This window comes from Phyllostomus discolor, chromosome 14 (assembly GCF_004126475.2).
Source record: "Phyllostomus discolor isolate MPI-MPIP mPhyDis1 chromosome 14, mPhyDis1.pri.v3, whole genome shotgun sequence".
Lineage (NCBI taxonomy): Eukaryota > Metazoa > Chordata > Mammalia > Chiroptera > Phyllostomidae > Phyllostomus > Phyllostomus discolor.
The window spans coordinates 41943996-41959115 of NC_040916.2; the positions used below are offsets into that span (position 1 = coordinate 41943996).

At 46.8% G+C, this 15120-nt stretch overlaps 1 protein-coding gene across 1 annotated transcript in view; it reads right to left on the bottom strand.

Moving 5' to 3' along the window:
* Window positions 1-1509: 1509 nt before the first annotated feature.
* Window positions 1510-15120, bottom strand: part of GDAP2 (ganglioside induced differentiation associated protein 2) — a 60390-nt gene continuing 46779 nt past the window's right edge. The window contains 2 exon segments of the mRNA XM_028502752.2: window positions 1510-3096; window positions 10678-10821. Of these exon segments, the coding sequence (XP_028358553.1) occupies window positions 3049-3096; window positions 10678-10821 (192 nt within the window). The 3' untranslated portion in view covers window positions 1510-3048.

Below are 15120 nucleotides of genomic sequence, written 5' to 3' on the forward strand. Positions count from 1 at the left end.
ACTTGATCGCTTTCCTATTAACTGTTGCAAAGAAAAGTTTAAACCATTATCTACAGTTTGAATTCATTAAACAATATCTCAATGAATATAAAACAGGTAGAAATAGACTAACCATTTTTTCACTAAAGTGATTATACTCATCCATCTCTACAAACAGGAGATATTTTAATCCTTTTGATTTTAGATATTTTATAAAAAATCTACCTCCATTTTTCTTACCAAAAATATCCTGAAAATCTCGATTACTCTCAAACTACTAGAGATGGAGTATCCTTAAAAAAAAAAAAACAAAAAACAAAAAAAAGAGCACCAGCCAATGAAATGATAATATATTAAAGAAAATCTTTAAAATGTGAACCTCTTTGGTCTTGAAACCTTAAGAGTCTAATAAAGACTAAGCTTCTTCCAAGAGGTTCTGGTTGCCGCCAGGAAACCCGGACACAGACGAGCCGAAGGATCCGGATATACGCTGAAGCAGGGAATGTGCTTGTTTCAGAAACCCTACTCTGCCTTGCGTGACTTAACGAAATAACCTAATATTTTGTAAGTGGTCTCCTCGGTTCCAGCAGCACTGGGCATGAGCGAAGGCTAACCGAATTAAGGGCCTGGCGGTGCTCTGATGAACACCAGATGCCGGCGGGTCCCCGCCCCGCCACCCCTCCACCCTCCGCCGTGGCCCCGCAGTGCGACAGAGGCAGCTGGACACTGAGCGGTAATCACGTCCACATCGAGGCCGCCCCGCCCCGCTCCTGGGACGTGAGCTCACTGAGAAGCTTTGTCGTGTTCCACTCCAGACGGCTCTAAGAGCGTGAACTTGGTTCCATACCGGGTGGGTTTCGTCTCAGTGAGGAGAGCAGCCCTTATCTCTAGTCTCCACTGAACTGGGAAATGCGGCGGACGTGTCTGTGTGTAGCCCTGTGCCACCTGTACGCCCTGGGACAGCAACTGACCTAGAACCTCCGTGTACGTGGACTCCTGCTGTGCCGCCGAGCAGTAATATATTGCTCTACATACAGCAAAGGGAACATCCTTGCAAAATTATTGCCTAGAAGAAACGGTACATACAAATTTGCTTCCTTTCAAATGGCGAAGTGGCCTGCAGCCTCTGTTATCTACAGAGGACATGATCCAGGCCAGGAGCCCCTGAGAGGTAGCCACGTCCAGCTCTAACAAAGCAAAGTTGGCGTATTTTTGTAACTGCTCTTAGAGAAAAGGTGCCTCGGACATGACCTACCAACTGCCTGCAGAAGATGAAGCTGGCTTTTCAGATCTTTAAGGGTCGAGGCTCCAGGGGCTAAAGAAAGACTGTATGGGAGGAAGCGCAATGCCGGCCACCTGACTGGCCCACTGGACCCCAGGACCTGAGCCGCCAGGAGTCCTTTGCAAGCAAGCATGCGAGAACAAGGGGTTTCTACTTCCTGCAGGAGGAAACTGTGTCCATTCCATGCGGAGGAGCGCTCATCTGAGTGACGTAAAGCCCCTTCTTGTTTACGTGGGAAAACACAGGCGGCAGTTAACGCAACTGTAGGGGATTTCTCTATCGTAAGTGAGGAGGGGTGTGTTTCTTTTACTTCCACTGAAGCAGCAATGTGGGCACAGGGAACAGGAGCCTTGGAAGCAGCAATCCTGAGCGCGCTGAACAGAAGACTTCTACCTTTCCTTCTCCAAAATGCCAGGGCACACGCTGCAGTGAAGGAGATGCCGGGGTATAGAATGAAAAGGAACATGAAGACACCCAGATGGAAATGATAATGGTTTGACCTTAATTCAAGAAAAGCTTGCAACGGTGAACAGATGCCTCTTGTTAAAGTGTAGCGCTGGGGGAGGAGGAGGCCAAAAGGAATTCTGGACAAAGCGGGGAGGAGGTCCCCAAGGTTGAGATTTCCCTCGAACTCTTGTCCCAAGGGGAAAAAGTCACTCCAAAGGTGCCAAGGACAGGAGGAGGGGCTCGGAGCACTCCCTCAGGCACAGCTGCTATCACGGAGAAGGCTGACCGGAGACAGCCCACTGCAGAAACTCCCCGGCCTCCTCACCCAGACACTGCACGCCCTTTCTAAACACTATCCTCCTGGCACTTCGGTGAGGCAGGGGCGTGATCCTAAGTTTTATTTGCACACCAGCCGAGGCACAAACAGAGCCCGAAGGACACAAGGGGTCTAGCATGTTCTTCACACTGGCGCAGGCAAGCAGGACGCGTCCGTCAAGGGGGCGGCTCTGCAGCCCAACAGGGCCGTCCAGGGCTCCGGGGGCGGGGGGTTCACTCGCCAGAGGCCCCCCGATCGAGTGGCAGGAGATGCCCACACTCGGAGCGCTCACACACACAGTCCTTTCGAGTGAGGAGAGCACATCCCCCACGAGTGCAGCCAAGAGGCTGGAGATGCCCACTGTCTTCCTGTTTCTCCCACTGCTGAGACCAGAATAATCTTGACAATCATATGCTCCAAGGAACTTCAGTTCTTAAAACTCTGTCTTAATGGTACAGTGAAATTCTAAGACCTATATTTTGCTCATGATTTTGATGCCTCTGATAAGATACATTTCCACATCCTTGGTCCCCGACACTGCTCTCTGATCACAGCCACATTACCTGTATGAAACACGACGCCAGGATCGGAAGCGACAATGCACCCAGTCGGTGTTCACGGGTTCTATGTATTTGGAGACAGACTTAAGTGCACAGGGGCAGCGTGCAGCGGCGAGAGACGACAGGAACAGGACTGGTGGTGTGTCTAACGGGGAACCCAGGGTCCTCACAGGAAACCGGAGAGACTCAAAAGCTGCCCCCCAATCTCTATTAACCACCATCTAAAAATGAGCGTCTTCATTTGATACAAATATACAAATTGAAAATAAGTGTGCAATTCAGAATGGTCTACCGTCTTCAGATTGCTTGTGTGCCAGAAAATATACGGTCAATAAAAAAATACCAGAGAGGTGGGGACAAAAGGCTCTCTGGGCGTGTCCAGCAGAAATGAGCATCACTTCAGCAGGCAGAGGTCCGGGAGACAGTGATGTCCTCGGGAACCAGCAGCACTGAGAGGTGGCCGGTCACAAATCCGGTGATGGGGGATACGACGTATAGTAAGGCCCGTTTTCCTGTGGGAAGAGAAAAAGACGAGCACACTGAGTCACAGGATCGCTCTGACAGGAACGTGAGAGAAAGGGCTTACGTCGGCGATGCAGCGTATGGAGAGTGCCTAGCACGGGCCAGGGCAGCTCCCCTGGAACCGTTGGAGATGGGGTGCTGCAGGCAGCAGCGGTCAGGGCATCATTGTCTGATCGCAGTACCACTTACTGAGGAGTCTGCATGCCGGAAACCTCATCAGTGTTTTCTTTTCTTACCCCTTCATGTCCTTGAAGAGTGCCATGAAGCGGGTGACACTCTTGTCTAACAGAAGAGAAACTGAGGCTCACGCAGGTGGTGTACCTCACCTCAGGTCACCTGTGGTTACTCAGGTCACTAGAAGAGCCTGCGTTTAAATGCACAGCTATCTGACTGTGACGCCCAGATTCATTTTTGTTAGACTGAATTATCCTCCTGTGTGCTGAATCTTGGTAATACAGAGTTACCCAATAAACCGAATGACCACTCAGGAGTTTAATAACTGTGACAGAAATGAGTCTTCTCCGTAACATGCCTGAGTGTGAAGGCTTGTAACAGTCACGGTCCTCAGGGCATTCAGTTCGTGACCAAGAGGGCGAGTCACCGACTCTAAATGCCAGCACTTTCATGCCAAGTGCAGAGAGCGCTGATCGGCGTCAGGGAAGACTCTCGACCTCATTTTGGCTAACTGTATCTTCATAGAAACTGAAGCAGTGACTCTATGGAAGACGGACCCTAGATTATACTTAAGAGACTGAAGATTCCTTTCTCATTTTTTAAGGAAAGCCTTTCTTTGACAAATAACCCACTTTTCAGTAAACCTCACACAGAACACGTGTGGCGCTGATGTGAGACGGTCCTCAGGAATGGGGAATGGGAGGCGGGGTTACAATGGCACTGCTTGATGGCGCATTTCCATGCTGGTTACGAGGAGCACCACACCTACCCAGCCCTGACCGCTGTGGGCAGCGAAGTGCTGAGTGAGTGACTGAGTCAAAGGCTTCGTAAGAGCAGATGCCCTGCAGCAGGCATTCGTCCCGGGTCCAGAACCAGGAAATCAAGAGGATCTCTAGGAAAACTTCATGTTCTCCTACTAAATCGGACCAGGCATCAACAAATGTATTTTTAAGAATTAAAAATTAAAAAAAAAAGTTCCTAGGATTGGCTACATTCCAGAATACTTGAAAAAAAAATAATGAAAACTTTACTTTGTATTTTAGAATTTCCTATCAAGATCTGTTGTACTTACTATCCCTTATCCTAAGTATGCTTAAGAAACACGCTGAAGAGAAAAATCTATTTTGAAGTTCCTTTAAAAACAAATGGTTCACTATCCGTCTTGAAGATTTCTCCAGTCCACCCACTACCATATTTTTTGAGGTTTCTCATACCCACATTAAATTGTAATAAAGTAAGAAAGGCGAAGCCATCTGAAGGGTACGAAATATAGCTTTTTATATTAGTCTCAAATTGTACAAAGAGACTGCTAAGCAGTCAAATATTTTCTCTATTTCTGGAAACAATAATAGAAATGTGAAGAATGTGACCAGACAGATTTTTGCGCTCCCTCCTTTGACTGTATCCCTGAGACTGCTGACTTGTGGCCCCTTTCTGAAACGGTCTCAGTACCACTGTGATGTGGATAAATAAAAATTTACCTTCTAATTACCCTCAAAAGTGTCTTCTAATCCCATAAAATTTATGCCACTATTCTAGGTCACATGAGACCCAGACAAAGAGAAGGAAGCCCAGTGAAACTGGCCAACAGCCAACACTGCATCATGTCTTCACCAAATAAAGAACATACTATGTACAAGGCATAATTGGACATGATAATAAAATTAACCAACCCTGTACCTACCTCCTTCTCCCTAATCATTTGTTTCTTCCTAGCAAAGGAAAAAGTTTCCTTATAAGGCACCACCTGACCACCCCCTGGTCCTCCACCTCAGTGCCGCACGGGCACCGCAGACCCAGCGTGCCACGGACCAAACACACCGGCCGTCTCTCCCCTCCACCTGCCCCACCCCCCTCCCAACTGCCCTTCTGGGCTGCTGAGAGCTCCACCCACCAACCTCCCACAGCAGAAACTTGGACAGTCACTGCAGATACTGTCCCTTCTTCACCGCCCCAGTGGCTCCTCAGCTCCCAAATGCTGTGGGTTTTACTTCCTAAAATGCCTAGTTCTAAACGTCTCTAAGATCTTCAAATCCTTGCCGTGATCATTACCTCTGCCCTCGCCTAGCCTCACTTCTCCTCCGGCATTCTCTTCCTTGCTTCTTACCTGCCTCCCCTGCCTGCAGTCTTATCCTGGCCCCACCCCCCGACCCACTGTTCTGTGCTGTTTCTTCAGCCATCCTTCTTAGCAGGAAAATAGCGGTGGCTCTCCCTTACAGAATGTTCCCCACCCACTACAAAGCCAAAGCTCTGCTGACTTTTCAACAACAGGGGTTTGACCTGCGTGGGTCTGCTTATATGCAGATTAAAAAATTTTTGCGGGGGGGGGGGAGATTTACAACAATTTGGAAACACTTGCAGACAAATCAGGTAGCTTAGAAATATTTAAAAAATTAAAAAGTTAGGTATATCACAAATGCATATACATACTAAGTCTATTTTTATCACTTGTTACCATAAAATACACACAAATGTATTATAAAGTTACAATTTATCAAAACTTATGCACACGAACACTAACAGCCCATGGCCCCACTTGAGAGAAATGTAAACAATTCGAAGGTGTAGTGTTAAGTCATAACTACATAAAATTACATAGTAATAATGTAATAATTGTTACTGTTCTACTGTAATAATTTCGTAACCACCTCCTGTTGCCATTGTGGGGAGTTCAAGTGTAGCAAGCACCTGCCTAGTATGCCGTCTGACCCCGTCACCTCCCATCATCCCCGTGCGAGCGGCCCGTCTCTCCAGAAAGCCGAGTACCACAGCAAACGGTGAACTCACACAGCTCTTGCGTATGTTTCACATTTAGCACCATGCTGTAGACCCTGAATGACACCGTACAAAATGCCACTAGTGACGCTGGAAGTGCGCCCAAGAAGCAAAGTCACGGCATTCTGAGAAAAAGCTGGAGGGTTTGGTATGGACCACAGATCGAGGTCCACCGCGGTGGCTGCCCACCATTCCCCAGACAAATGAATGCAGTGTGAAGGCCACTGTGAAAACAGAAAAGCAAGCCTGCGAAGCTGTCTCCGCAGCAACGCCAGCAGGTGTAAAACCTTGCAGTTTTGTGAAACACACATTCTCCCCTCCCACTGCAAGCGCAGCTTTTGTGTGGCTGCAGGATTGCTGTAAGAAGGGTGTACCAAGCCCTGGCTGGCGTAGCTCAGTGGATTGAGCATGAGCTGGGAACCAAAGTGTTGCAGCTTCAATTCCCAGTCAGGGTACACGCCTGGGTTGTCGGCCATGACCCCCAGCAACCGCACATTGATGTTTCTCTTTCTCCCTCCCTTCCCTCTCTGAAAATAAATAAATAAAATCTTAAAAAAAAAGAAGAACGGCGTACCTATTGACTCTAATACGATTGAAGAAAAAGCTTAGTCATCATATGACGAAGCATAAGGAAGGTGAATGATCTGAAGCTGGGGAATTCAATGCCAGCAAAGGATGACTGGATAATTTTAGAAAATGGTTTGGCCTAAAAAATGTTGAAATAATAGGAGAAGCAGCCTCTGCAGACAGAGAGGCAGCAAACAAGTTCCCAGACACCATTCATAAAACCATCAAGGAGGAAAGGTGTCTTCCTGGACAGGTTTTAGTGGGGACACGAGTAGCCCTGAGCTGGACAAAACGCCACAGAGGACCTGCGACAGTGGTGGAGACACTCGCGCGCCAGCACCAAAGGCGGGAGGGCAGGCCAACTCCACTGCCCTGTGCAGCTCGGACTGCCCTTGTCGGCAGGGCTGCTGACCCCGGAGCCTGGAGGGGGGGAGGTAAACACAGGGGCCGGCCTCTGGGCGGCACACAAAGGGGGCCTGGACGAGGAGAGCCTGTTTTCCGGGCTGGTTCCACCGATGTTTTCCCCCTGAAGGCAGTGCCTTGCCAGAACTGCCTCTGCAAGTTCCCATACTGGACAGTGCCCCTGGCCACCCACCCAGAACCCACGAGTTCAACACCAGAGGCATCCAGTGGTCGGCTTGCTCCCAAACACACCAAGCCCACGGCAGGCTCCAGACCAGGGGGTCGTAGGGACCTTTGAGGCCCACACGCACCGTGCTCTACGGAGAGGGCTGTCAGCAGCCTGGGAGAAAACCCTGGGAGAGGGAACACCGTGAAAGTCTGGAAGGATTAGGCCACGACAGAAGATGCCGATGTTACTGAAAAAGTCGGGAGAGCCTTCAAGCCCGAAACAACACGCTGCTGCAGAAAACTGCGTCCACATGCCTGACGTCACAGACTTCCAACAGAGCCAATCAAGTGACTGCGATTGTGGGCGTGGCAAAAGGGCGGGGGTTGGGGCGGAAGGCTTCAAGACAGGGGGCTTGGAGAAACTGAAGGGCAGACAGACGTCACACCAGGGAAAATAACAGAAGCCCACACGATGGAGGTGGGTGCTTTCGAACGGTGCCGGACAAGGAGGAAGCAGACGCAGAGGAACCAACGTCAGAAAGCAAACTGACGTCAGCCAACCCAGCCGAAGGGTCCTGGCTAGTCCAGACTGTTTCTGACCTCTTCCAACACAGGCCCTTCTAGGACACCGGCGCTGAGACTGAAGCAAGCAGTGGCAGAGGGAGTGGTAACACAGAGAAACACTTGTAGAGAAATGAAAAAGGAAAAAGGCAGAAATTACGACGTACGTGTATTTCCACAGTTACACTGGGTATGCCGACTTCTCCTGACTCCCCGTCCACCTCTCTCTCCCCCGCCTCTTCGGTCTCTGCTACCGGAGGCAGACAGCGGGGCCAACCCTCCCCCTGCCCCTCAGCCCACTGGGCGTGAGAATGAGGGTGAAGACCCGTACCGTGGTCCACTTCCATGTAGTGAATAGTAAATAATCTTCACAGCGTACAGTTAATAAATTTATCTGTTGTGTTTGTGTATCTTCATGTGAAAATCTATCTACTGCATGGCAAGAGCTGTATGAGATGTTCCGTGTCTTCACCACCATCATTGCCTGAGTATTTGTCATGCAGAACATTGTGTGCAAGGCTCGTATGGAAGTGAATAACCTATATTTACACAGGCATACGGTGAGTGATATTTAATATAAAATTGTGTTAGTTTTCTTACTGCTTTATAACTTTACTTTCAAGGAATTATATTGCCATACAATACACCCCTCTTTCTTAATTGGAGAAACTGTGCACGAGTCAACATCACAGGTTTTAAAAATGTAACAAGGTTTCCAACACACATGATGACTATGACTGTGATACTGTACACCATAAAATTTTTATAACAATTCACTCACTCGTATATACGCTAGGCTACTGTAAAGCAAGTATTGACTACACTAATCTACCAGAAAGCAAAAATAGTGCTGTTGGTTCGTTATCAATACATGAATCGTTACACTTGCACATAAATGTGAATTTCTTTTTCACATTATCTTTTCATTTTTGATACCTAGTGTTAGTAACACACATAACCTCTACAGTGTTTTGTATCCTATAAGACAATATTGATGCAGGTATTGACAGAGAAATAATTTATTAATTCCTCATAAACAGACAATGTAAACTTATGGTGTCATACTGTACTATAAATGTATTTTCTCTTTCTTATGATTTTCTTAGTAACATTTCCTTTTCTTTAGCTTACTTCATTATAAGAATACAGTATATAATACATATACAAAATATGTTTATTGACTCTTTATGTCATCAGTAAGGCTTTCAGTAAACAGTAGGCTCTTATCTGGGGGGTCAAAAGTTACCCGTGACTTTCGGCAGTGTGAGGCGTCGGCAGGCGTGGGCAGGTGCCCCGCCCTGGCGCTCTTCAGGGGCTGCTGTGGGGTGGCACCGCACATAAAGCTCCAGCCCGAGAATCTGCCCCCTGACACCCTCTCTGTGTCCCCTCCTGACACCGTCTTCTGTGCCTCCCGCCTTTGCGTTCCCCTCTTTGGCCTTCACACATCGAGGGTCTAATATCTCACCTTTAGGAAGCTCTAGTACAGGGACAGAGAGATGATGTGATGGCCCAAGGGTTAGATACTTTATAGGTTATTGTATTTAATTTTGATTAGTCATATTAATTAGGCCGGCATTTGATACAGAATGTAACAAAAACCTAAAATACATACACAAACAAAACAGAAAAGCAAAACCAACCTTAATTGTGTGTTAATATTTAATGAAATCCTGCTTTCTAGGCTCCTAAGTATATAGATATGTGTTGGCTTAAAAAACAATCCTTTGGGCTTTCTAACTAATACAATCCAATTTGTACATTTCTACCCCAGAAAATGAATTATAAATCCAGATACCAGCTTTGAATTGTCATGTCAAATTTTGGTATCTAAAGGTCTTTTTGTGCCCTTCACACTTCCTGCTATCCGTTTTCTGAAACATTAAGTGACGTACACAGTCCAAAAGAGTAACAGCAAGGCCACTTTCTGCTGCAGCGACCCGCACTCGATACAAACCGACCCTCTTCCCTCCCACAGACTCAACAGCCTGTGTGTCTGGGACCCGGCTGCTCCCACTCCAGCCCTCCCTGTGAGAAGCCAGACATGAGGTCTGATTCGCCATTGGAACACATGAAATTCTTTGTTCTCACATAAGAGAACAGAAATCACAGCTGAAGTTAAGAAACTAGAGAGGAAATGTGTTGTAGGATATTTATTTTACTGTATTCATGTTGTACAATAATTAGGGAAGAATAATTCATTTCAAAGTTAATATAACCTTCAGATATCTTTCCTGATTCGTACGTAAATATATGTAATCAGCAATAACTGAATAAGAAGACTGATGATCTCTTGGCCAAGCATGTTACTTCCTTTTTTTGTTTTGTTTTAACTACTGCAGTGATAGGGTGAATAAACACAGTGGAACAGAGCTATGATGAAATTCAAGAGTAGCCCTGCACTAGTGTTTAAGTAACAGACTCATAAATACATCTATAAGTAATAATAGTAATTGTTGGTGGATACTCTTAAAAACATTATACAAACTTTTAGCCAAACGAAACTTTTAGTAGTGTAAAAGACTACTAAGATAGGCTACTTGGTTTACAATTAATACTGAAAACGGACACCAGTAGATTCTTCTGGTTCTCTTTACGTAGATGAAAAGCCATTCGATCTTAAGAAGATCAGGCAGAGGTACTGTTTGAAAGGTGGTCGATAACTCACAATACAAGCAAGGACTGTCTTAAAAGCTGTGGCAGAAAAACCTGCCATTGAAAACTTTACGGCTGAAAAAGCCCTCTTTTAGGATAAAGTCTTTCCCTAAAGTTATTTGTAGAAAAAGAATGTCAAATGATACAACCAAGCTCACTAAAACACACTGATTGCATTAGTGTCATCTTATAGCAGGACGTGGTACTGCTAAGCGCTGCTCTGCAGACTGGTTAGGACCCTACGGCAGGCAGGGAGAACTCCTGGTACTCACCCTGGCATCGTATTCAAGGACAAAAGGAGGAAAGTCAATTTGTTCAGGTGAGATGGCAGAAAACAGCTGGTGGAGGCTGTCCACGTGGTGGATTTTGTCCTTCAGTCCTGAGACAGAAAAGGTGGTAAAAAACCATGTCGATACCTGATGAACAGAAGAGAAAATAATGTAAGCCAGTGGCCTGAGGTAGAAATACAAACATGATTTTGAGAACTGATAATAGATAAAAGCTGTATTTCAAAATTGAAGTCCATGCCAGAAACATCTTGTAATAAGCAGTGTTTTTCAAAGGGCAGGGTGTTGTCCACCAGCGAATTGTGCAATTAGTTTAGTCGATTACGGCCAGCATTACAAAAAGAAACGCACTAGGGTAACGGTCACCAGGGATTGTGGTGAGGCGCTCCGTTTCATGGCGCTCTGTCCCCACCGGGCACCCCATGCTCCCACACAGGCCGCACACGGTGACACATCACACCAGGCATCAAGCAGCCACACCACAGCACGCAGGGCAGGAGGATGGATGCGCGGGGACCCCAAAAGTGGTCCTATCTCCAGTCTCACAAACTCTTCTCATTTTTTCACATGAGGCTGGGAAGGAAATTTCTGCCCGTATTTAGGGCATTTCCTCTTCAGCCGCCAGCTCTCAGTCTCTTTGTCCCAGTGAATCTCTGTGGACGTGGCACCACCTCTGCTCACCTGGCTGCACAGCACGCCGCCCCGGGTACAAGCCAGCCTGCAGCGCTCGCTGGAAGAAATTCTCGACAGCAACAGTGCTAGCACACACTAAGGAACAGCTAGAGCTTACAAATTATTATTCATCTACCCAAACTGGCGATCATAACTGGAGGTTTACCAAGAGCTTATACAACAGCTCTGTGAGTTCTGTGAGGTGGGCACAATGTTGTTGCTATGACGCCCCCTTTATTTTTATAAATGTAAATTTGCATTTATACATGTGGAATAGAGAAGGTGGTAGAGAAGGGGGTACCCTCTAGGCATGAATCAGACGCATGTTAACATGAGCAGTCTTGTTATATGTAAGTCTATACCTTGTATTTATATGAAGGTTACGCACACGAGTTCTCAGGGCACTGGCACAGACAGCGCGCTCCAAACGCACACCTGGGTGCATTACGAATCCGTGCCACTTCGGGCACCTGCCATGACGCCACTCACTCCGCTAATTTCTCTCTGACACCCAATCGAGTTCTTCAGTGGTTGTTCCAAACACACACATTCCACCCCTGCCCATGTGATGTACCTTTTTCATGCCCACTTATAAGAAAAGGCTCCTGGAATAACAGACAACATGGAACTCATCTGCATCAGAATCCCATCTAAACTTGCAGACTCAGGAGAGACTCATCCTCATCGTTAGTTCTCCCTTCCAGCTCCACACACATTGTCCCCTCTAATGAATTCACATAACCTTATGTTCACAGCTCATGTATGGCACTTATTCCTACTTCCTGGTAGTTCAGTTCCTTACATGCATTCTTATCATTTCCCTAGCAGATAATCACAGAGAAATAGAGCCTGATAAGGTCCAGACAGAACCATGCATTCTGATGAGGAAAGAATGCAGGTGAGGCCTGTTTTATAATGACTTTTGTGGCCTGGGTCACTGTTCTGTTTTGGCCACACTACAACGACTGGTATAAGGCCCCAAACACTGACATCACCCTCTGTACCCTCTCCCCTCCCATTGCACCAAGTTTATTTGGAGGGAGCAGGGAATAAAGGGGGGCATGTGGCCTTGCTGGAACCAAGAGAGTTCATTCAAATCAAATTAAAGTCACTTAATTACAGACCAAAAATCACATTACACCATTTTTTAAAACACATGCATCAATACGTGTACCAACATACCCAACTGATACACAAGGTTTTCCGAACTAGATTAGTGCAAATTCCGGATGAGGAGCTCCCCTGCCAGGGAGACAGCCCACGGACCAGTGAGAGCTATACAGAAACCATGGTGATTTCAAAGATTCTAGGGAGGGAAGAGCTTAAAAAAATAAGACTACAGAGTGAGGACAGAGAAGAACCCGAGGATGTGTCAGGAGATACATGGGTGCAGGGCGTTAACATCTGCGGGTCACCCGCTGTGTGCCAAGCACGGTGCACGGCTGCAGGGGACACCGGGCGGTGGCAATTCAGCCATTCCTCTAAAAGGCGCTTAGAGTCCAGTAGAGGAGCTGGACTATTAGCGTGAGCGCGGCTACCTAAGGCAAAATGTAATGAAGGGCCCAAAGAGAAAGTGTGAACACCTGTTACGTCCAAGGAGGTGTGCCACGTGGGAGTGGTGTGAGATTGCAGAGCTAGGTCACACGGGGAGTTTGTGCGCCACGGCCTCGTCCCTCAGGACCTTCATAGACGCTGCTCTCAGCACAGACGCCTTTTCTTTGGGTCTGTGCCTGGGTAACAGCTCGGACACCTTTTCCTGGATTCCCTGCCGGGGTAACCGTCCTTCAGGGCTCAGGCCAGAACTCACCTCAGTGAGGAGGCTTCCTTGACCATCCTCCACCAAGAGCTAGAAAAGGAGCTTCCTCCAAGTATTCCCACAACCTGTGTTCTCTCACACTAGTGCATAGTTAACATTCTGCGCTGTATTATCTGGCTCCCTAAGTGGACTATGGACTCCCCAGTGTGGGGATGGTCTGATTCAATAACCTATTTGCAGGGCCTAATGAATGGCCCGCATAAAAAGGCACTCAGTATGTGTTGAAAGAGATAACAAATGGAGGAATAAGTCTTTCTGGACTTAGTATTTAGGGATGGTCTAACATTCCATCGTTCTACAATAAAAATAAATTGTACTTCAATCTGAGACCATTTCTTTATGTGTGAAATGAGCAAGTTAGATTCAAATGATTTTAAATGATTCTTAATCACAGAAGTCTATGGAAAGGCCGCAACACACAGGCACGGGGTGGGGGTGGGAAGTTCAAAGAGCAGACTGGGTGGGGGAAGAACGGGCAGTGATCTCAGGCATGCCGTCTTTGAAAGGGAAGATCTCCCTTTTCTGTCCCGCTTCCGCCCCTCAGCTCCCTCACATGCTTCGGGTATTAGCAAGAGAAAATGACTCTAAGTAGACAGGATTTTCTGTGCAGGGAGACCCAAGAACACTGTCTTCATGTCTTCTGTTTCAGTTTTACATAGTGTGTGGCTTTTCCATTATCTGGAAGTTATACACACACATTTAGTTAGGCAGACTGCATTCCTTAGTATCTACTATTTTAAGAACTGAAGCAAGTTGAAAATTTGAGGACTGTTGTGACAGTTTGTAAATGCTAGAAATTATTTCGTGGGATGATTTACAGATATAAAGCCAAGAACTCAGGACCACAAATGATATAAACTAGGAAAAAATGGTTCACACGAGTAATGGTGCACTCGGTAATCCACTGGAGCCAGAATCAACAACAGGTTTGAATTCCCTTTGTTTGCATTCTATTAGTAAGTTTCAAAGAAGAGAAAGAGCAGTGATTTATATGAGTGGTCAGCTGTCACTCTGGGTGGAGTGCTTGGAAAAGAGCTGAGGAGGGTGGGACTCAGAACAGCGTGATTCGATTGTTTTATTTTCCCTTGATTCCAACTCGGTATAATTAGAAACACTCCATTTATAGTTTCTGATTTAGCGTCAAGTAATAGTCGATTTCACTACATTGCACACAGGTTTTATTCTCCTAATCGTCCCTCATCTCCCCATCCCAAAATATCGTGGAGAGGTAAACCCACGGCTTCCATCTCCAGGCCGGGCCCCCAGCCTCCACCCAGCCTGGCGCGCGCACTGACTCCCACCCGAGCACTCCCAGGGCTGATGACCGAGGCCAGGGACTCCACTGCTGAGCTTGCTGGTCCTGTCCACCCGCCCGATGTCACATCAGACATTTACTGACTCTAGTTCGGGGGCGGAGGGGTTAAAGTAAGATCTTAGCACACAGTGGCTACACATTTTCATGTTAGCACAAAGGAACACTCTTGTGACAAGCCTGACTTTGGGACATGTGTACAAGATTTTTTTTTTCATTAACAACATGAAAGTGTTCCAACATTCACTACAGAATTTTATAGCCACAAGTACAGTCACACTCAATCATTAACGCTTTCTTTGTCACATTATCTTCCCGTCCTCGGACCATCTGCTAATCCACTCACTCCCTCTTTGTGCTGCATTGCAAAGTAAAGTGCAGACATCAGGGAACTCGCCCCAAACACAGCATTCGTATTTTTAACTAGAGTTCAGTGTTTGTTCCGTTTCTTTGCCTTAATATTTGCATTCAGTGAAACGCACAGTTTAAAGTGTACTTTTGCGCTTTATACATGCTGTGGAAGCAGAGCTCCTGTTAGGAAATGAAATGTTTCCCTCACCCTGGAGAGTCCCCGCATGCCCCCCTCCCCAGAGGCAAACACTGTTTTAATTTTTTTCTGCCCTGGATT